Below are 25,485 nucleotides of genomic sequence, written 5' to 3'. Positions count from 1 at the left end.
GTTCAATAATAATAAATAACAAATTGATAACAAAAAAAAAAAAAAAAAAAAAAAACAGAAATAATTTTTACATCACTGAAGCAGATTTCGCATCCTCGGAAGTGCGCGAGTGGTAGGTATATTTTTTTTTATTTCAAATAAAACTTATAATTTACGAATTTTTCATTTATTTATCAGACATAATATGTATATATATATATATTATACAGGTACATTTAATAAAAAATATTACCTACTTAATGTGCTATGTTATTCAATATCTGAAATAATAACTAACATGTGCTAAAATATATACTATATTATATAGTTTTATAGTAACTACTATTATTAATTAAATTATGTATCTAATGTAGCAAGAATAATAATAATAAAATATTCAACAAAAATATTATAGGTATTTTACATTTTCTTTTTTAGAAATCCCGGATGAATGTAACATTATCTAGGCATAATTAAAATCTAACTAAATATTTAACTTAGAATATTGTAAATAGTATATCTATTACACAATTATTCCCCATTATAAAATAAAAATTAATAAGCTATAAAATTAAATATTACTTTCAATCAAAATATAAATAACAATTATCGTTATTTTAAAATATATTCAACTAATTATTTTTTCTAGGTTAATACAGATCATTAATTTTATAACAAATAATTTATAATTCTAAAATTGTTAGTATCTGTAAAGTTCACAACTTATGATATATTATAAACTGTGTTAAATTCTACCAAAATAATATATGTGTTGTGTAAAATTGTTGATGTAATAATATACTAATATATATATATAATTCATAACATTATAATTTATTATCAAGGATGTTTGCAGAAACATGTTGAGGCCAAAAATATTTTAAAATATTATTTAAGATACTAATGTATATAAATCATCAGTGTTTTGTAAAAATTATGTACACAGTATATCATAAACATTTTAAATCCGAAATTTTAGAATCAACATTTTCAATAAGAAAGGAAAATAATTATGTAAAAATTGCGTTGATTAATGCAAAAGTATAGGTATCCCATACCTCCGCTATTATCTATAAGTGGAGATATAGGGTAAAAATGAAAAAGTTTGAATTTTGTAATGGAAAAAATATCCCGTATGTTATAACTCTAGAGTCTAGGTATCATTAAACATAAAAATGACATTATTAAGGCTACTCAAACACTTACAATTTAAAAAAAATACAATCAAGTACTTATATACAAATATAATCATTTGAATATTATAATTTATAAATATAGTAAGTTATGATAATACTAATACCAATTATTAACTATAAAATGTACAACTATTTTATATTGAAGATTTAAAATATAAAGATTATTGGTTCTTAACATCAATGCAGTTTTTAATTTTTACCATTTATTAAATATATTTAAAAATTGTACTCGTAAAAAGTTGATTTGTTTGTTGACTGATTTAGTTCAACAATATACATATATCTGTAACAATGTATAGTTATAATTAGTTTACTTTTTATGTGCGAGGAACTGATTACAACAACAAGCAGTAATCAGACGGTGTTCTCGGCAAGTATTTGAGTGAAGAAAACTACAATCCGCGAATTGACATTCATTTGGTAAATCTGTATCTGTAAAAACAAGAAAATGAAAATAATGTATAATTTGTATACATAGGTCTATAATTTATTGATAGTAAGCACTAAGAGATATAATCTATTTCAATTTTCAATCTTCAGATCGATAGGTATACATAATAAAATAGGTATAAACTGTAAAGTTAATATTTGGCACACATTTTTTGCACAAATATTTAATTTGTAGATTAAAATTTTTTTTAACTCAAACCCGGTTTAATTCTGTTATTATGGTTTACATGACTTCTGTTCAATAATTCCAATAAAAAAAAAAACAAATATAAATTTGGGGAAATTTAAAACATATTAGTCTTTAATCTTCATAATGAAATGATTTACATTTTACAAAAAAAAGAAGCATAATATTATTGTTAGCCTTATAAAAAGATTAATATAGGCATTAAGAAATAATGAAAATGTATAAATAGTATAATCTATAAATATCTAGAAATGTTAAAAATGAAAAAATTTTAAGTTAATTAATAGCAAATTTTGATTTTGGTAGTTAATTCTTAAAGACTAAAGTCACCTTGATTGTCTATATAGTTTGACATTGGCACGTGTCATAAATCCAATGACGTCATTTCATAACTGACCTGGACAATATTCCAAAATTGACTTCTATATATATTGACTATTCTTAGGTCAGTATGAACAAGATATTTTTAATAGTAAAATACCTTTCTTATCTAAAAGTTTTTGTTGTACATTTAATTAGCTAAACTCATTATTATATAAGTTCAACCTCAATAATAACTATTTTTAGATATATATTGAGTACCGATTTTAAATTTAAATTAATATTGTTATAACATTATTAATTATATCGCTAAAAATAATTTCAAACTAAAATATATTGCAATTATGAATTTATAACATTTATTTTCTACAGCGAAAGTTATATTTTTTAGTTTGTCCCCATATTATTTTGTACTTAAGTTTTTCAGATCATGATATATTTATTAATTATTAGTTTAATTTATAAATAAAATATTATATATGCGAAATATAGTTTAGTGGTATTAAGGGCTTATCTATAACAGAATAAAATGTATTTGTATATTACATCTAATACAAAACTTAATAATTATAAAAATAATACACTTGAATCCCCTTATGTATTATACAGTTTTAGTTTTAAAATAATTATTTAATTTCCAATAAAATTTGATTCATTATGATAAAAAAATCTACAGTTTTTTTTAGGAAAGAACGTTCTTAGAATTTAACTGTTTTACACGTTTTACTTTCTCGAGTACGAGATAAATATGTTTTCGTCATAGTCATTCCAAAGTATATATTATAATTTATGAGTAGGTCTTATATACCATAATAATATTATTAAACCGTAAGAAAAATGTATAGTGCATTACAATGAGCTTAAGTCATCGATTATCTGACTTACTCTACTTACAGTTATGATTTAAGATAAATAATATAGTATAAAGGTACTTTTCAATGTGTATAGACTATATAAATGTATAATATTATATACACACTGCTATGTATAAAGGTGATTATACAAGTTATGGCACAATATAGTAATACACACACGTAATACACTATAGTAATGTGCTTGTAATTATAATAATTATTTAAATCGATATCTATAATATTATAAGCCACCTGTTACCGGAACACGTTCAAATAATCAATTGAACTTTCTGTCGAATTTGACAACAGATAATAATAATCGTATAAAGCAACAACCGTCTCGACATGCCATTTTTGATAGAACAGTGTATAGGGTGATAATTTAAATTCATTATGACCTTGTTGAAAACTATTATACTTATTCAATAACGTTTAATTATATTTTTATGTTTTTATGTTTATAACTTTTCGACAACATATTATATTTTTCATATCATATTCCAACCCAACATTTATATACTATGCGTAAAAGTATACAATAATTTAGATGAACAGTAGACTAATATTTTGCTGGTTATCCCTTCACTCGGCTGATCTACATCTTCAACAATTACTTATGAGTTGTAAGTCATAATTAACTAATTACTCGTTCAAATCGATTTTATACATCAAAATTCTCAAAAATTTGATCTACTTCGGAAAAGGAATCTAGAAATGTATATCACCATTAATATAAGTAAAACATCCTGAAAAAAAACAATTCAAAATCGTCATTATTTTTCGAAATGATGAAAAAAGGATTCTTTTTACTCAATATACGTTGTGTTGTAGAATATAGATACGATTCGTTAGTGACCACGTTGGTTTATCGTTGCAGATTGCATAGTAATATAAAATATGTCCGCGAGTATTTTGTTTGTTTTGAGTGTGTACTTGAGCGACAAACATCACGTACAAGTGTTATGTACGTCGGCACACGCGTATACATATACTTGACATATATTATTATTATTGTACTTGTATAGTAAATAGCAGGAGACAATTTCGGAGAATGAGAAATATAGATGCACACGTCGTAGGTACCCGCAGTCTGTTATATATATAATGAATATTATGCATATGTCTAATATAACCAGACGACGCACAATATAAACGACCTACCGGACTGGTAACTGCGTTGTACGTGTTAACGCTCGTTACGTTACACGCTTAACGTCATTTTCCAAATTCCGTTGAGCTGTCCACGAGCGAGAAGATATTATATTATCATTATTATTATTAATGTGATATAATATTACACAAGTGCATAAACACTTTACAATATAATAAGTACGTGGAACGGTCTGAACTTGATTTTATGATTTTCTTTCCTATCCACAATGCTTGCTAAAATGCTTTATGATACACTGATACGTTATTATTTCGTTGAGACGATACTCCGGTGGTAGTATTATACATGTATTTTTTTTTTTTACCAAATACAAAATACAAACGGAAAGTCTAGACAAATTTATTTTTGCTATGTTTAGGTACCTATTATAGGTATATACTATTATACTCGTACTAACTAAAATATTAGTATTATATTATTATATTATATATTAATATTAACCTTTAATTTCCCTCTCAACCACTCAATAATAGGTATCTAAGGAGTTATAAAGCCTTAAATACGTCGGATATACTCTTACACTGTAAATACACTAACTCTCGGTGGTGAACTGGTGAAACAGAAAAATGTGGCAATTATATTTAGGGGAAGCACACTAGCACTAACACTAATATAATGCTATATACAACAGCAACAGGTTTCAAGTTAGTAATATCATTTTAAAATATCGTGGAAGACCCACTCGAGGAATTGTATTAACATTTCTAGATTACTTGAAATAATTCTCTGTATAGTTGAATTAATTTATTATTATTTAATATAATATATTATGATCGAACGATTGCAACTCTTACTTCGTACTATAGCCTATATAGATACGAAATCCATTAAAAACAATTTCAATGAAATTCACCTTAGTATGTTATTCGTATGAATAGAAAACTACACACTCGATATATAATAACGTTAATATTTACTCTTCTCACTTTGGGTGCATAAATGATGATGGATTTGATAAATCACATAATAAACATATGTTATATTAATATGGTGTAGGTAACTTGAACAAGGGCGGAACATCGTTTGTCCGGAAGGCATTGTTTATCGCGGCCGAATGCTGACGATGATATAACTATTTTTATCGTTTCAATCGTTGGCCGTGAGAACCGTTACAATATGCAGTGGCAGTTACTCAGCGGTAGGTATATAGTATTATTGCAAGCTATGCGCGATATAAGTATAATACCACTTACAGTATATGTATACCTATGTATTTGAGATACAATGGATCGTGTGTTCACAGCTATGTTTTCTGTCGTGTAGTGTGTTTTTCACTATTTTCTGATTTGACATTGTTATCATAAGGGTAATCATTAACCACAATCTACCGGAAATAATTTTCAGAGTTGGACTGTGTTTATCTATTAGGACACGATACGTCAAACGAAGTATCTGAAAAACCCATTGAGGCTCTGAGAGTCCAAGAGCCGACAGCAATATTTTACTTTACCTAATCATAATTGTTATTTAATATTTTATTCACCAACAAATATATAAAATGATTGACATAAATTATGAATTTGTACATTTTTAGGAGAAACTGAAATTATTACACGCCTAGAATATTATTTTACATTTACAGTATGGAAAAAATGCAACGTTTTATTTTGTAGATATCAATAATATAATAATTAATAATTTCATATCTGGTAAAATCAACTTACTACTATTAGCTAGTTAGCTACCCTCCTGTCTAAAATACATTTTAACGTTCCTAAGTCGTCAGTGAAAAATTGCGTTCAGTTTTTCACTGTGATACTATATCTAGTATTCAGTACAAACTACGAAAAATGAACTTATAAGGCACATATCGCCCATTACCAATGTTGATCATTACTTCACATTTTAAATTGTATTGTGAAATTGCACATAATATTACTAGTAGGTATACTATCTAAATATTTTTAAATGAGTAATTATGTTGTATTATTAACTATTATACTATCGTGACAAATTAAATGCCAGTGGATTTACTCCATCTTAAACACTGTTAAATGTAAAATAAGCATATTTTTAATATTCTTATATTAGAAAATAATGCATTTTTTAACAATTTTTATAAAGACATTAACATTTTTTTAACATTGAAAAAATATAATTTAATTACATTTCTTGTTACACAATAAAGTCGTAAACGTCGATTGTACTTAAATATTTAGTTAATTTTATTTTTTCTAAAAAGAGTCATTTTGGTACTTTGTTCGTATGCCTCCTGAAAAACTCATCTGCTGAGTGCCTAACCCATGCAAGCGCATATTCCTCTGCATACCCACCCGTGCGCACGTCTAAATTGTTCATTGGGCCAAGTTCACGTTTACTATTAACTAAATAAATAATAAATAATTTTTACACTTCTAAAATATTTTCTCCGGCTTTTGCAGCGTCCGGCGAAATCGATATTAATTCTTCGCAGGGAAATGCAAAAACGACTATCGTATACGTATTGTTATTGTATTGCCGCGCGTCGGTGTCGCCGGCGGACCGACGTGCAGTAACGCGGAGGGGATTTTTGTAGAACCGCCCGCCCGCGAAAGTGCCAGCAAAACCGGACGACAACCGTCGGCGAAAATTTCGGCCGTCCGGCGACAAGCAATAACAATTTAACATATTTTACTACGTATATTAAGCGTTGTGATATTGTTGTTAATTAATGTACGCGATTGGGCGGCGCCGATCTCGGGACAAGTTCCAACAGCCAAACGGGTTTTTCGGGTAACAGTGTGGTAAAAACCGTCGTCCGTCTCCTCCACGAGGACGCCGTCGGTCCGGGACACACGTGCGTGGTCGCGATCCTCCTCCGCCCGCCACCGCGCGCCCGATGGCTGCGAGACAGACGATAATGCACGGCGGGAAACCCGAACGAACCCTACGCGACGGTATTTCGTCTTGACGCGTGTCGGGACAACGCGACGACGACGGCACGCCGGACCGACAGCGTCAAGGGGCGGTGGCCGTGACGGCGCGCGTAACCTTGACCCGGCTCGCACCCAAGTCTCCTGTTCGCCGCCGACGCCGCCGAAGGGGGACAGACGACGCGGAAGACGAGACGCGTAATATATATATATACATGTATATGATAATATTGTATTATTACACCAAATGGTGGATGGTATAATACAATTATTTAATGTCATTATGAGCGCGCCCGAAAAGGTGTCGTCGCTTCTGTTGTTGTTGTTGTTGTTGTTGTTTTGGTTGTTGTTTTGGTTGTCTGAACGGTGCGTGCAGTAGACTGTGACTAGGTCCTATTACGATATTATTATTTATTTTATAACTATGTATTGTAATATTTACGAAACCCATTTAACGCACACGAACCAATTTTTTGGGGAGTCTCTAACTAGTTTATTGTCTGTTTAACGGTTTTTTTTTTTTTTTAAATGACTTAATGGGCAAAATCTGTTTTTTATTATATCTGCAGTACATTATTCATATAGTTTTTTTTTTCGTGAAGCTGTTCTGCAGCGAGTAACGGTGCATATAATGTTATTACCATCGATCGTCTCTGCGAAATGTAATATATTATAATTTATAATATTTACTTTTATATACGCGTATGCATTTCATATTTCGTATGAAAATGTTTAATCATCATCAATTTAATAGTATTTATAACAGACTGTATAACCATTAACCAGTGATCGACTTGGGGGGCTTAGGGGGACGGAGTACCCCCAACTAATTTTACAGAAATTTTAGCGTATCCTTGCTTGTATGTTTAAGTTTAAAGGGAACGCAAGGACGTTTCGTCATTCTCCAATTTTCTCAAAATACGCAAGATACCATCATAATTTATCTTATGGGTTCTTAAAATTATAATATCCATGTAATATATTGTGAGTTATTACTGTTATAATTATTCACTAAAATTTATTATCAATTATCATAGATTGAAATATTATTTTTTTTTAAATTTAATTTCATTATCGTCGTTGTTATTTAATACAATATAACTATTGTATCTACTAGTCTACCCACTAATAGACTTATACCAAGCAGCTATGTAAAATCTTGGATAATAAGTGGCGTATGAGTGGTGGAAGAAATTCGTTATCCAAAAAGGATTAAACAGGAAATAAAAACAACATAATACTAATAATAATTTATGGAACTATTTGAATATAAATAGGTAGTCAAAAATGGATCCTTTTTGAGTTTATTATTATTTATAACTATAATATATATAATAAGTACAGTAATTACATATGTTTTATATTAACTTGTAACTATTTTTATTTTTCAAATTGATTATTTATAAATATTTTTATATGATTTAAAGAGGGGTTTTAAGGGGTGTGGGGGCATATCCACCACGGTTCAATAACGTTTAAAAAGTGATGGGCACGCTCTTTTTTTAAAGTAAAGAAAGTCCCTCTGCTTTCATTTTGCCAAGTCGAGCACTTAATAGTATAATACATAATTTGTAGCATTATTTCATAACAGTCCCGTACTATTGAACTTAAATCTACATAATATAATATATTATGCATTGTACCTGGGGATAATTCCAAGGAGACATAGAAACCACCACTCCCAAGCCCATATTTAAAAAAAAATGTATGATTAAAAACAAAATTATAAAAAAAACATATTATACAGGTATCGTCAACCTACAATCTATAGTTATAGACACGTGTAGTTACTAGTTAGTTAATAAAATGTATAATATACATATATTATATTATTTATGCTATGGTATGATATTATTATGAATATTATAGCTTAGTCCCTCCCCCCAACAAAATATCTAGTGCCGCCTTAGGTTGTACCAAAGCGATTTAAAATGTTAACATTTTTTGAGCAAAACAAAGACATACTTCATCGAATTCCAAGTCATTTTTAATATTGATATCTGCAGTTACACACTGACAGGGTAAAAGAGCCTACCAGGTTTGAACACTTATTTAAATTCATCACAGACATGTTAAATTTTTTATTTTTACATGATAAATAGAAGAAAAAAAATATTATTACATTTATGTGTATTAATATTAATATTATTAATATTTCAATGAAGTATTTTTTATAGATACCTAAATATAGTATTCATACTCAGAGCTGTGTTAACGCATACTCCATAGACACTATAGGTACTGTGCCTAGGGCCAACAAACAAATAGGGCCAGTAAAATTTTTAATAATAATTTAGTTTAATTGAAAAAATTATTTTATTGATACAAAAATGTATATTCATAATTTATGTATTATATATACATTAATAAGAATAAAAATAATACGTATGTTAGATAGTAATAATATATTTTTACTTTCAATGCTCAGAAGCAAGGGGTTTTTCAATGAAGACTAATATTTTGGAGTATTTTTCATAGTATAGATTTGATGAAATATTAAAAATAGTAATAGTCATAATGTTTAATCTAGATAAAATTAGTATAATAAATTACTTTCTACCAAAATCTTTCCACTTTTCGTGCAACGGTCAAAAAATTTGAAAGTTTACATGTATTCTTAGCTTAACAGAACACAAGTATAATAAAACTTAATTTCCTTAATTTTTAATTTTTGATAATTAGGAAACATATATTCTCGGATTAATATTAATATAATTTAAAATAATTGGTTACCTTTACATTTATGAGTTCGATTCATAACTTGATGATAAAACTTTCATATTTAAAGTAAAATTTTTCATTGTTCATATTTTTTACGAGTATTATATAAGTATAACTAAGATGGCATATTGATATAAAAACATACAAGACGGAATACGAAAAAAATAAAAAAAGACGCATTTCTTAGAAAACAATCTGGATCAATTGTATACATCTATAAAACCCTTAAACGTGACTGTTTCAAATGAAAAAAATTTCAACTTCTATAAATAAAATTGACAATCTTGACATTTTAAGTAAAAATTAATTAAATATTACTACAAAGAAACTTCGGAATGTGAGGGTGAAGGGTTTTCAATATTGAAACGTGTAAAAAATTTGCAAAGGTCAATTCTTACACAATACAAATTATTGTTCTTATCGTTGCTGTCAATAGACCAAGAAATGAATACCGATAAAATAATAGATAATATTGTATTCACATTTAATTTGTAGAAAAAATAATTTTTAATAATATTTTATATAATATTATTTAAATTATCACTATTTTTCATTTGATTTATTTTATAACATTTTTATTAAATACACACTATTAATGTTGAACAAATAAAAATAATTTTATTAGATTAATTTAAACTTTATTTTTCTTTCTTAGGTATAATACGTTTATATATACCAGACAATTTAATTTATAATATAATTTCTCCATATTGTGGAGAAAGTGCCTAGGGTGCCCAATTGATTTAACCCGGGCCGGTTCATACCTAATAAAATAGTTTATATATTATAGTATATATTAATATAACGATGCGATACTTACAATAATTATTATAGAAAATAGAAATAATAATAATACCTATTATATGACATGATTATAATATATTTTTTTTTTTTAATAGATTGAATTTTGAATTATTGATGTTTAAGTTTTCTGTCATAGAGTTTATATTTAAAACATGTTAGTTGGAATAGTGTGAAAAGCCTGAAAAATAATCTCGACCCATCTAAAAATAAAAATATTTATCTTTCTCTTTATTAAGAATAATAATAATAAATAAAAAGATTTAATATGATCATATAAAATAAAACAAAATTATACAATATCAATAAAGTATAAAATATTAATATCGATAATTTAATGAAAATATATGACTTATAACTTTAAATAGACTCTTCAAATTTATAAATTTAATAAAAAATAAAATGTTTTTTTTTTTTTGAGGAGAAAAACAAATTGAGACATAAATAACTTCTATAGAACGACGCCATGCGAATGATTATCTGATTTTATTTAGCTTGCGTTTTCGCGAGAGTTTTACAATTCCGTCATGAATCGTACATAGAATTTTCTATAAAAAATAGAACAGCATAATATAAGAATGTACCTACATACATATTATAATTGGCACGTGTGCAGAAAGAGAATGATAATAAGTGATAACATTTAGTAGCATATAATATTTTATCGTCGTATATTATGTTACAAGCGCAGAAATCTATTTTTTTATAATCGCGTGTATTCAAAGAAATCGGTTGTCCAAAATCGAGGTTCATGTTTTAAATATTAGTTTTATTGTTTTAAACGAGCATTTTACACGCGCTATATATATATAGATATCGACGATATCGTGATGCTTTGTGTATGAATAAAATGTACATAATGCAAGTTGTACCTACACGCGCCATGTAATATGCTCGGCATTCCATGCGTATAATATGCACACCATGTCACCATAAAATAATATTCGTTTAACAATATTATTATTACTTAATAATATATTTATTTTGTACACAGATTGCCGGGTAGGATTAGAAATACAATGCACAAAAAATATAATACATAATATGTATACTGTAGGTATACATACACATCTGTCAACTATATTTAAACGTAAAGGCTGTTGACACGCATGATTTTCGAAAATTCATCGTCGTTTTACCAATAATAATCAGCATTATCATGATTAGTTTGTATCCAGATTTAGGAATATCATACGATTAATAACAAAATATGTTCTATTTATTCATATAATATATTACACATGTGATGGCGTACAAGACAATCAATTTAGATCGATGTACCACACATAATAATTATTTTATGGTCTACTGTAAATGTTTAATATCATTTCAGTAATTTCATTCCATAGGTTAGAAATTTTAAAAAGTTCAGTTAAATAGTTTAAATGCATTTTTAACTACCTATCTAATTAAATACTGTTTTTTCTAGTGCTACTATTTTATAACAGTAATAGATTTTAATTAATCGTATTTTTAAAGAACTAGAGCAATTTAAAAATGTTTATTGTTTCTATAACGTCGATTTTAAAAAAACAAGTAATGAAGTAAGTCATAGTAGTCATTAATAATAATAATTTTTTTTCTATTTATTGCTGTTAAAATGTTACTTGTTATATTGTAATGTAATTTTTCAAGTCGTAGTCATATATTATATTAATAAATATGCAGGCATAATTTATTATAAATTAAAAAAAAATATAGATAGTAGGTACCTAATTAATATTATTTATAATATTATTCAATATTCTATATTGTATGTTATATTTTTATATATATTCACATTATATACAATAGTAATAACAATATTAGTATGTATATGTTTATATAGTATACTCGTATGATAAATTAACTTCATACACGTTGGATTAACTAAATAAACAATTGGATAAATGCATTTTGTAAGTATCTGTAATCTATAATAATGAATTGTAAAAAAAGTAATATACAATTTTATTCTAAAAGTGATATTTATTATATCTTAATATATTTGTGATCATACTATATTTTACACTTGTTGCTGTTAATTTTTTTTAGTTTTATTAATTATTATTAATAAACTTCATAAAAAAAAAAAAAATATTGTAAATAATAAGAATGGCAAAAAAAATTTGCGATAAATTACATAAATACATTTTTACTTAAATTAGTTAAATGAAAAAGTAACTTTAAAACACGTTTTAAAATTATTAAAAAAAAATGCTAAATTATTTTACAAATATATTATTTTAAAATATGTACAGTAGCGTGCAGTAGGATTACGAAAGGAAATAATATATTTATTGACAGATTATAGACGTATATTAAAGCCTCGAGGTTGGACCATTTAGATGACCGAAAAAAATACCGATAAAATATAAGAATACTTATAGACAGAAAAAATATGTCATTGCTTTCAAGTACTGATTTAAATTTATAGTTTTTAATAAATAAAATAACTTATTTTTCGTTGCGTCATAGTAATTGAAACAATTATAATAGTCTATAAATGTCTTCCTAACCTATATATTCACGTCTATTGATCGTTAAAATTTAAACTATAATAATATTTAAAGCTATAGTTTTATTCATAATTAAATGATTTAAAAGGACATATATTTCTATTACACAATATAAATAAACAAAACTCAAATTTAGTATACTTTGATATTTTTGTATAGCAACGTCTAAAATTCTGAAATGGGGAGTGTTAGATTTTTTTAGAAAAACAGTTTAAAGATAAATTTTAGTACTAATAGTTTAATTATGAATATAATATGTCATGTAGGTATTTATTATATAAATAAATTTAAAATATATAATTCATCCAAAGGTCCTTGGTGGCATAGGTGTAAATTGTTTTTTAAGAAATTTAAATTTATTTATTAGAGAAAAATTATAATAAATATGTATTATGTGAACATTTAAGCTTCATGTATGAATTTTGTATTGTAAATTTCTACAATAAAATTAAAATGATTGAGCTATACGTTAATATTTTATAACGACAACGATAAAAAATTATTTATCATTATATTATGTCTTAAATAAAATAATTTTGAAGTTTTTTAATTTTTATATACGTTTAATATAATAAATTTTACGATAAAATTGTAATTTATATGTTGGGGTGCGGGGTAGGCGAAGCCCTCCGCAGGCCTGTTCTATGTTTATATTTTTAGCCCTCCTTCTATAACATGGCAAATTTACGCCTATGCTTGGTGGCCTTAACCCTTTCCTGTATTCACGTCTGCGATTACTTAGAATAAAACGTTAGAAAAGAATGATATTTTATACATAACATTTTCATAGATAATATTTCACGTAGTAAAAATAATTTAAAGTTTTGAACAATCTCTTTTAACTATTTATTAGTGAGCAAATGTACTAGTTATTGATAGAACATGTTATACAATGACGATTAGTATTTGAACGTGGTTGCATTTGTTTGATGTATATGCTTTTTCTTATATATTATATTTATTTCTAAGTTATAAGATAATATATTTATAATTACCTAATGATATAACTATTTTGTTATCCCATTTTATGATAAATACGATTGAAATAGTAGAATAGTACGTAATTCACGGAGATTTTCATAAAAAAACTGAGAAAGTCACTCTGCTATAAAGTATGTGTTGAGTATATATATTATAAGTCAATGAATAAGTCACTGTAATGAGTGTGTTCAATTTGAATTCAATAATAATCATACCATACGAAAAACAATTCTAAACGGAGACGGTATGTCAACTGTCGGTATCTATTTCTAAGAACGTTTTATAATTTACATAAGTAAATCAATTTACTTATATTATTACAATTACTAATTTATTTTTCTATTTGTAAATAGTAATGTGGTAGACTGGACTAATTTTAACAGAAAAATAACATAAATTATAAAACAATACATAACTATAATATTAAACCTACCATATATTATTGTTATTAATTTAAGTCAATACTGACAGTAAAATAATGTAATAATATAAAAATACTTTAAAACTAGTCAATATATTATAAAAACAAATTTCGTATAGAAAATAATAATATATCTAATGGTTAAAAGTTTCAACCCTTAAGCTTAATGTTTTTGAATAATAACAAAATAAATAAAATCATTAGAGCAAAAATTGCTATTTTACATTTTTATATTTAAATAATTTCAAACGATTATAAATTTAAATTGTTACTATGTAAATTCGATATTTTTAAATCACTATAAAGGAAATAAAAGAAGAATATTATATTACTACATTTTCAAATTAATAAGGTATTCAAATTAAAAATTGTATGACCTATTTACTACCAAATAATTTGTAAATTTTCACAATATCGACGATATTCATCAAAATTTGAACTTTAAAATACCTAAATAAAATAAAAAAACTAACCACGTACTTTTGTTATTTTTAATTTTTGCAATAATAACTTATTAGAACTATCGTATTAAAACTTAAAATTTCAAGCATTTTTTAACACAAATATATAAATATTATCAAGCACAGAACGAAAAAAAATTAGAATAGTTCAAATATCGACAGAAAAAAACAAAAAGAATCGAGATTATAACTTGTTTACGAAACGCATGAAATTTTGGTAAAAATATAAAGTCTTAACAATTATTTGTTTTTAAATTATAACAAAAATACAATATTAATTATGTAATAAACTGAAGTTTCGTAAATATTCCAATTTTTCATAATTTAGTTAAAATAAATATTTGTTTTTAACGATTATTTTAAAAATGACTGGGAATTTACTTTGACTCCTCAATTTACATTAACTAGATAACATTTTCTACCACCACCCTCAATATTCATTTTTCAAGAATGAAGAATTTCTTCTGATATACAAAATAAAGTGTCTTCACGTAATCAAACATAAAAAAAATTAACACTCCACTCAGAATCAAAAATTAATAAATTGAAAATCTAGTCATTTTAACTTAAAATTTTAATTTTGTGAATCTGTGATCAACTAATAATTAGAACGGCAAGTTAATAATATTTAAAGGGTATTAATAATAAGTGCATACTTTTGAGAAAATGTAAAACTATCTGATTTTTTTACATACCGTGTTCAATAACTTTTTTATTTTTCATAAACAACTCAAGATAAAAAAAAAATACATTTATCATTATTAATATAGTTTTATCGGATTACTGATTAAAACACAGATTTCATGTGACTTGATAAAATTACTGTATTGGCAAGTAGGTAGGTACTTACGTTTTCTTTTAATTACATTATAACTACTCATTTAGTGGTCAGTCTACATGATACAACTATAAAGGTATAAAATATAAATAAGTTTAGGCAATACATAATATTATATTAAAGATTAAAAGAGATTCGATTCAAACCGTATCCAAGGAGTTCGATATAGGCAATATACTATGTGTGCGTGGGCACTACGTAATAAATAGTTAAATATAATAGTAAAATCATTAGTGATGTTATAAAAAGTCTACATTTTATATGTATACAAATATTAACTTTTTACCAATAATTGTAAATAATAACTTATTTATCCGGTGAAATTTCTGAAGGCATATTTAAATTCTTTGTCACAAAAATTTACTTGAAAAATGAATACGACTTTCTTACATTGAAATATATTAAGTAATTTTCTAAATACTTCAATATTAATAACGTTTACTGGTCCTCAAGTAAGTTTCATGATAAATTCAAATATATTTACACCTTTTCGGAGGTTCTACCCGAATGCTAGGATAGTCGGTACAATTAAGTTAGGTCTATTTTGATGGACAATACAGTTGGGATCAAATGTTCTTAATACCTACTTCGTTATAAAATGTTTAGTGCTAATTCGGTTTTTATAATACATTTCACGAAGGTACGCACCATACATAATAGTAATAATAGTATAATACGTGCGCGTATACCAACATATTATCTTTACTTGTACGGTTAATATTGCACCCAAAGTTCTGAGTTCTGATAAGTCATAAGCTCTGTTTACTTACCATGCGGATCCAAGCAACAACAGGCATCATGCAATAATTTATCGGAGCAATAACTGTATACACTAGAATCGCAAAACGGGCAGCCGTTGGGTCGTCGTTTCATGTTTAATCTGCCGTTTTCCGGCGGTGCATCATTTGGATCATCGTTATTCTCTCCTGCATCCGATACTTCAGGTGCTACTTTAGTTTCAACTGATTGGACTTCTTCTGCTTTGTTCGGCAATTTTTTATCTAACGAAAAAATACGGTTTTAAATTAACTTAGTGGGTAAAAAAGAGTCCCATGATTCCTTTAATTATAAATTTATATTAACATCAATTAAATATTAATTATACTTTATTTTATAAACGCAAAATTTACATTAAAATGTTTTCTATCGTCAACACCACTTTAAGGCATAATTAAAACATAATAATTTTAATAAAAGTAATAGGTATTTATATTATATTATAAGTAAATATATACAATTATTATTATTTTAAAATCACAAATTTTGATCCAATCGAATTCCCAAGAATTATTTTTTTGTATTAACTCACATTCAAGTTATACAAATATAATATAATGATAATATTAATTCAAATAATCTTATTACGCTAAATTATTAAGTTCATAATTAAAAAAATACATGGAATTAACCACTATTAAATTATAAATAAATTTATTAAAATCATAATTTAAATAAACAACACAAATTGATAAAGCTCGGTTTAATTCTAATATTAAAAAAATATATTAGATGTATAAACATAGTAAATACTAAATGAAAGACACAATTTATAATTCAATAAATTTTATAATGTGCATATTATATTTTCATAAAATATAATATACACTGTGTCTTAAAAAATTAAAAGTTTTAAATTAGTTAATTTAATACATTCATTATTTCAGGATATACCTTTGTTGTTTTTGTTGTATTTTATTAGTATTTAATACTTTAAATGTTATATTTCTTCGTACATTTAAATTATTCTAGTAATTAATCAAAGATAACTATGTAAGCCTAAAGGATTTTTTCAAACATAATAGATTATATTTTATTTTAAAATTCAATAATTACTTTTTAATTAGTGTTTAATTATATAGGTAAACAATAAGTGGTCTAGACGTTTAGTATAGTATTTTCTACGATGTCAACTTTAATAAAATATATAGATGCCTATCAATGATTCGTTTGTTTTACAAATTGCCTGTAACATAATGTAAGTATGAACATACATATACAGTCTGTATGAAATATATTACAATTTGTATTGCTATAGCAATGTAACTAGAATTTATTCAAAGTATTCAAGTAGGTTATTACTAATTCCATTGATAAAATTAATTTTATAATTTATTTGAAATTTCGTCGATTGCCTGAAGTACAATAATTTGCTTGCAACGTTTGCGTGAATGTAAGCTAAGTTGCATATATAACTCCCCGTAATATTATATCATTATTCGTTTTTATATTATAAATTGATTAATGAATGATCAATTTTAATTCCGTTTATTATTCTGTATGAAATAATTTTCCGAATAACTTAAACCATTTTAAGTCTATATAGTTCTTAATCTTAAATATTCATAATTATTTTATCATATTTTTTCATTTTATTTACGATTAGATCACATTATTGAGCAATGCGTTGATATTAATGGGCATCTAAGAATAGAAATATATATTAGTAAAGCTCAGATTTATATGTAAATACATATTTTTACTGTGACTTGACAAATTAATTTAGGTGAGTGATAAATTCGTTTCAAGAGATTTCCAATGAAATTAACTATATTTTATTTTACATATTTTTACATATTTTGTCATAAGTAAATGTTTTTACATATTTCTCAATAATTTTATTTTTTCCTACATATTTTGACAATTTGTTCATTTGCGATTTTTTTAATAATTATTAATTATATACGATTGTATTTTTCAATACAGACAATTTCCCATATTTCCAAAAGTACAAAATAGTAACAAAATAATACCAATTATTGAACTTAATCAACGGTAAATATAACTTACTCCTTTAGACATAGTCGAAATGCAATACTATCCAATAACATCAGTAAAAGCCGAAAGATCAGTTAGTCGGTATAAGGCAATTTTACGACCAAATCGAAGATCTTTTGAATTTCAAAATGGCTGTTATCATAAATTGTAATCAAGACAATTGAAATTTTTTTAGCTTTTTTTATTTGTATTTTATAATTTGTAACATCTTTTTTTTTAAATAATTTTACTGTTTAAAATATAATTTGTTTCATTAGAAACTCATATAGATATATTATATAATTAAATATTAATAAATAAATCATATTAGTAAAATACATATTTTGATTTATTTAGCACATATTTATGTATATATTTTTCTAACGTAAATATATATTTTGGTTTCATAAAAACATATAAACTCGAGCCTTATATATTAGTATAATAATATATACCAATATATATTTTATTCATGGTATGTTTAACTAAGATCGAATTTATGTAATTACTCAATGATTTATTTACTTGGCGTCACGACCTGATTTAGTCTATTAAAAAACTGACACAATGAGCACTCACAGCTGACTAGTTGCAGCTTTCTTTTTATAATATCATATCAACGTTTATTAAACATGAAAATTTTCAAAGATGATCATATACACTTATATACGTGTTTTTTTTCTTGTATAATTATATGATATTTTATTTGTATACAAAAATAGGCTTTGAAAGTTAGTTTTGTATATATTATAATTGTTTTAAATACAAAACTTAAAATAAATAACCCAGGCTTTATAGCTTATTTCTAGTTCTGAAATTTATAAAGTGTACCTACTTGCTATATAATATATATATATAACTACTATATATTTTTAGTTAGTGTGTAGTTTAGTTTTTAATATTATATTAAGGTCAAATAGATTCTTTTAATTTGAATTTAAAAAACGGGTATGGAAGTTTGCCAAAATGTTGTTAGTTTAATTTATTCAAAATATGACCCTAAGAAGTAAATATATATTAATCACTTCAAAAATCTGTACAATTTACAACTTTCACCACAGTAACAAATTATTTCTTGTATCTTGTACCTATGCTATTTATAGAAATAAATTCGTCTAAATAAAAACATATCAATCAAACTTGAAAATGTTAAAGTTTTATTACCATTTTAATTATTAGTTATTTTATTTCTTATAAATTACAATATAGTTTATTTTTATTTTACATTAAGGTAAACACAATCTGTATTTTTTATCACAATAAGTGTATATGATGATAGAAAAAGTTATACATGCATTATTTGAGTAAGAAATTGCCCGTTAGTGACTCTTGATTAATTATATGATTTGATATAATAATAATATATTAATTATTAAAAACTTGATAATAGTAAATAATTTTCTAAAATTATAAATATGCACTAATTGACACAAGCATTAAAAAAAAAAAAAAAAAAAAAAAAAAAAAAAAAATACTATTCTAATATTTTTTTTTATTATTACTAATATTAAGTTTTAAATATTTGAGTATTAAACATACATTGTTTTATATTAGAACTATAGTGTTTTAAAAATTAATACAATTTATCAACGACAAATTGTCAAAACGTTAAACAAATTTTAAAATAATAACCACTCGTATTTTTTTTATGTTTTATAATATTCGTATCATTTATTATATATTAAATATATACTAATATTCATAATGATTTTATTTTTTTTAATATCATTAAATTATTAAATAATAGTTAAACAAATAACTGTGTTAATTTTAGAATAAACAATGTGATTTCTTTATAGGCAATCTGAATATAATTGAATAATTTTTAATTAGGGCCATGGCCCTACCTTGCCCTCCTTGACGCCACCACTGATTTGCACTGTTAAATTGGGCGGTGTGTATAAATTCCAATGTAGTTTGGTACTTAATAATAATAATAATTGAGATTGTTCTTTTCACGCCCTTTAGTTTAGTATTTTAATCAAAATTAAATGTTTTTATTTTTTAATAACTATAAAACAAAATTATAATTAACAAACAAGAATCGCTGAAAAACTTGATATTTTGCAGAAAAGTAAATAATATTTTTTTTTATAATTTTAACCATTTGTGGTAAAAAACTCAATTATTTTAATTATAAATTGTAATTTTTTTTGTAGGTTATACCTATTATTCTTTAACTAAATTTAATAAAATTATAATAAATATTCAAAAACTATAATTATAATAATTTGAATGTTTATCATTTATTCGTCGATCTAATTACATTATTTGAAATTTATTTATTAATGTTATGTAATAAAATAACTATAATAATATATCAGTTATAGTTTATATTTTGATTTTTAGATAGATACCTATTACGACTTTTTCTTACTTTGATGAAGACCCGGCGACCTCGTCGATGTAAAATCGATACAAATGTACACAATATTGACCACCAATAACAATTTTACCAATTTTCGATTGTTTGCCATCGCAAGTAATAGGTAACCTAACTTGCAGTAATAAACGAGTTCACAAATTTAGTTTAACAACAGTTATTCGTACAAAAATAGACCGACATTTGATCGAATACGACACGTTTTTTAAGTGAAAATTTAACAAAACAAAAAATTTTCAAAAAGAAAAGGAAGAACTTTACAAATTCACTGAGTCAAATGGATAGTTTCTTAGGTATACATGCACTTTTTGTGTTATTTTAATATATTATAAAAATGATATCGACCGTCGCTGCGCGTTTAATAATTTTGTTATAATATTAGTATATACCTTGTACGGTCAGTTAAACCGACTCTGTTAATCAACACACTGAATGGAAGTTACCGGTTTTCTTTCAGAGATCCTGCTTTTTCCCACTAACATAATATTATGCGGCCGATTTAATTAAGACGAAACACTTTCATTCCGTCTATATTGGTGGCAATGTTTCCGGAACTGACAGACGAGTGGGGTTTATGCAGTGTTCCGGTTCAGCTGAGTTCAGCACACCATGTAACAGGTAGAAAAAAAAATCCAGTAATATAAAATGACGGAAATTCGTTGAAAAACAAACGTAACAATACACCGCCGTTATTATTATGCCATGAACCGCATTTATTAACTCTAAAACAATCAATATTTACCGATTTACCATTATCATAATAATTAAAATGTGTATAACGATGATGGTCGTTTTTTCTACGGGGTAAAATCGTTGGTTTTAATTCAAAAATGTCAAAAAAAAATTGTCTAGTATATACCTATTTATAATACAATTTTGGCGACAAAAAATTGTTTAAAGTATGTACCTACTATTAAGTGTTTTGGATGCATATAGGCTATAACTTATAAGTACAACTTTACTGTTATATTAAACTCGTATAAACAATTGACTATTTTTAAACTTTTGTTTATAACTATGTAGGTACCTACTATGTATATTCTAATTTTATAATAGCTATAACTTATTTTAACTAATCGTGAAATATTCCCCTACTCTTGAATACTATTTAAACGTTACCGCGGATCAGATCAATTTCTCTTCAATTTGAAATGGTTGAATAAGATTTACCTATAAATTTTTTTCGTCGAAATTATATAGAACCATAAATTAATTTCCTATAAATAGTGAAGCCTGTTACTGCAAACTATATTATACTAGTTTAACTAGTTTGTTAAAAGTATTAATATTTCAAATAATATAGATATATTAACTATAAAAAACATAATTGATTTTTTTCTCGATATTTGTAGCTTAAGTGTTAATTATAGGCTAATATATAAGAATATTTTTGGTATTTAAACATCCATTTATTATTTACAAAGACACCAAGTGCTTGTTTAATTAAATTAATCAAAATTAGAGAACCTTTTTTTTAATGATTATGACTTTAAGAGTTATAGTATTAGCATGATACAAGGATGTATATTGTATAATGGATAAATTATATACAAATCAATAAATTAAGAGCAAAAGTAATTTATAGATGCTTGATATTTCTATTTTTTTGTGCTGAATCGAACAAAATTATGTCACAAAATCTTATTGGATACAATAACTATTAAGTATTATTAGTACAATATTTACTGTTATAGAATAATAAATTACAGGCAAAGTTGGGCAGTATCTTTGATACAAACATCTTAAATACATATCTTCAACGCAGTTAAATAATTTCATATTGTATCTCCAATCTCCATAGGAACTGAGAATTATTGAGGATTTTGTATCGTAATGTAGGTACCTATATTTTTAGTATGGAGCATTTCAGAAATTAATTTAACAACTTTTGTTGAGAGGATGTCAGAGTCAGTACAATATTTGTTTTATCTCAGACCTTCGTGTATACATTGACAAAACGCATACATACCTAAAATCGTTTTTTATGATTTATCTTACAGTAAAATAATATTAGGTATTTATGGTGGGAGGGTATCTACATTTCGTTAGGTATTTTTTTGTAATTAGACTTTATTTAAATAAATATAATTAATAAAATTATAAATAAAATGATTTTTCTTGACAAAGTTTGGTCCATGTGATGTGCTTAGACCAGACAGATAAAACAAAATATGACGCCTTAATATATCCTCTTAAGGAATAATAATATTTAATATTTATATATACATATTATTTTATAATAAAAAAAAAATTTTAAGTCTATTTCACATGACTCGTATACTTGATAAGTATTTATTAAATCGAAAGGCATAACGTATGAGTAGATACAGACCAATATAATAGGGGGGGGGTGATTTTTAAAGGGCACACATTAATTTTGATAAAGTATTTATTTAGGTACATACAAATTACATAATATGTTACTTTCCACAGTCTCGTACAGAACAAAAAAAAAATTTTTTTTAATAATAGTAATAAAAAAATATATCACTATAATTTTGTTACCCTTGAAGTATAATTACGTCAAAAACTAAAATCAGGGACTTCAAACTATTTTTTTTTGAGAGAGAACGGGGGGCGATCACCCCGATCGCTCCCCCCTGGATCCGCCTGCACTGGCATAACGTTTATGTTTTCACTCGCTAAGTACTCGAGTTACTTGAGAGTTGAGGTATCCCATCTATTGTAGGAAACTAATATTACTCAATCTATGTATCTTTAACACATGCAATATGCAAATCGAATCGAGACTATTGCTTATTAGATATCTGTGTGACTGTGTCTATGTATTATATAGTCCACCGTTTGCGTGACTGATGAGTGGTTAATCAAATATCACTATATCAGCCATCATATACTGTACATAGATAGTATTGTATAGCTACCACAATATTACTGTATAGGTAACTAGGTAGTCAGAAAAATACCCATGGAAAAAATCAAAAAAAATAAACACGGTCTGGTAATTTTCCCCCACTATTTAGCCGACGGAAAAGAAACCACGGATATAAAAGCACACGAGCGCAATATGACTATTTTAAAATATAATATTTAGTTAAATGATAAATAATAAAAATAAAATATTTAATAAATAGCATTTTTATTACCTACTCAACTATTGATAAATATTTTGAAATGTTGACTGGTTAGAAGTACCTTATAGTACCTATTACTATTATGTATATAGTCATAAAGTTATATGTCAATACGCCTATACCTACAATATACCTTTCAATAAATTTCATTATTTAAAAACCAATTATTTATTATAATTATTAAATAATATCAGAGCTTGCGCTAAAGAAATATTAGAGCTGCACAGTGCACACCCTGTTTGTTTTACAGAAGTAAAAATAAAATAAAATAATAAATAACATGTACTATCAGAAATATTATATATATATTATACATCATAATGTATAAATATTGACGGTTTAAATAACAAAATTCCTTAAATTATAACTATTTTCCATTTGGTTTTGGTTAATTTGAGCACAAATACACAATTACAATATTTGACGGTATAACACAATGGTGATGAGTTAGGGCTCGAAAGTTGATGACCTTAAAATCATTAAATAATAACCTAAAAAAATATGCAAATATGACAAAAAATGTCCTTAAAAATTAAATAAGAAATTACAACTATTGTAGATGTAGACGAGCACTAACCGACATTTTAATTTTCAGCATTTTGAAAATACTACGAAAAAATAATAAAATTTAGGTACAATAATATTCAGTACAACACGACAACGAGGACTGTAATCGGTGAGATAAAATCGGATAAATACTAATCTTAATCTTTAATTCGTTGTCATTTTAAAGTTTTAAGTAAGTTATTGACAAGAAACATTAAGAAGTGAACTAATGTGAAATCAGTAAAAATGACTAAAAATATGGGAAAATGACTTAAAAAGTAATATAATAAACACCAACAAATGCAAAAAAATGCAAAATAAAAATTAGTTGTTCAGATTCACATGCTAATAAAACACATTTGTGGCCAGGAGAGTATCGTCAAAAAAATTCCAAAAAAAAAAAAAAATGCAAAATGCATCAACTTTCGAGCCCTATCTATGAGCTTATAACATAGGTATCATTTGACATTATTTTGTTTACTGAATTTATCTATTAGGAATTATGATTGAAACATTGATCATTATTCTATGAATATCAAGAGATTAAATCCACGGGATAAACCATGGTCATCACTACAATTAAAAATTCAAAACATATTATTTTTTATGAACTGCACAACATTTAAATAAGAACTGCACATTTTAATTTAGAACTGCACATTAGCGCAAGCTCTGAATAATATATAATAATATATTATATATTATAATTATTATCATTTTGGATTCTGAGTGGAACAATGTATATTATAATTTGTACATTTTTTTGGTATGCTTTTATTATGTTGATTTTTCAGTAATTCAGGTACCTCTAATAGATTGTATTAAGTATTATGATAACTTATTTCCATGTAATAAGTTATGTACAAATCCTAATTTCAACGAACCCTTATATTATTATTCGACTAGATAACACCTAAATGCAAGTAAATGCACATAAATTACGTACTATAGGTACATTTGCATAAAAAGTTTTGGA

At 25.5% G+C, this 25,485-nt stretch overlaps 1 protein-coding gene across 1 annotated transcript; it reads right to left on the bottom strand.

The window, feature by feature from the left end:
- Window positions 1–1,328: 1,328 nt before the first annotated feature.
- On the bottom strand, window positions 1,329–21,279 carry LOC113558553. Its single transcript, XM_026964045.1, has 3 exons — window positions 20,863–21,279; window positions 16,502–16,732; window positions 1,329–1,607 (listed from the first exon to the last, which is right to left on the bottom strand). Exons 1-3 carry the CDS (start codon window positions 20,960–20,962, stop codon window positions 1,486–1,488), a joined length of 453 nt encoding a protein of 150 aa, XP_026819846.1. The 5' UTR covers window positions 20,963–21,279; the 3' UTR covers window positions 1,329–1,485.
- Between the last annotated feature and the right edge of the window lie 4,206 nt (window positions 21,280–25,485).

Source organism: Rhopalosiphum maidis, chromosome 3 (genome assembly GCF_003676215.2).
Source record: "Rhopalosiphum maidis isolate BTI-1 chromosome 3, ASM367621v3, whole genome shotgun sequence".
In the NCBI taxonomy this organism is placed as follows: domain Eukaryota; kingdom Metazoa; phylum Arthropoda; class Insecta; order Hemiptera; family Aphididae; genus Rhopalosiphum; species Rhopalosiphum maidis.
The sequence above is the reverse complement of the archived record's forward strand: the minus strand, read 5'-3'. Positions and strand labels throughout refer to the sequence as shown.

Excerpts from the sequence above, each read along its gene's own strand:
- LOC113558553 (XM_026964045.1), bottom strand. The coding sequence starts at position 20,962 with ATGGCAAACAATCGAAAATTGGTAAAATTGTTATTGGTGGTCAATATT. Across the intron at positions 16,733-20,862 it reads GTCGCCGGGTCTTCATCAAA|ATAAAAAATTGCCGAACAAA; the intron begins GTAAGAAAAAGT and ends TTTTTTCGTTAG. Across the intron at positions 1,608-16,501 it reads TTGTTGCTTGGATCCGCATG|ATACAGATTTACCAAATGAA; the intron begins GTAAGTAAACAG and ends TTGTTTTTACAG.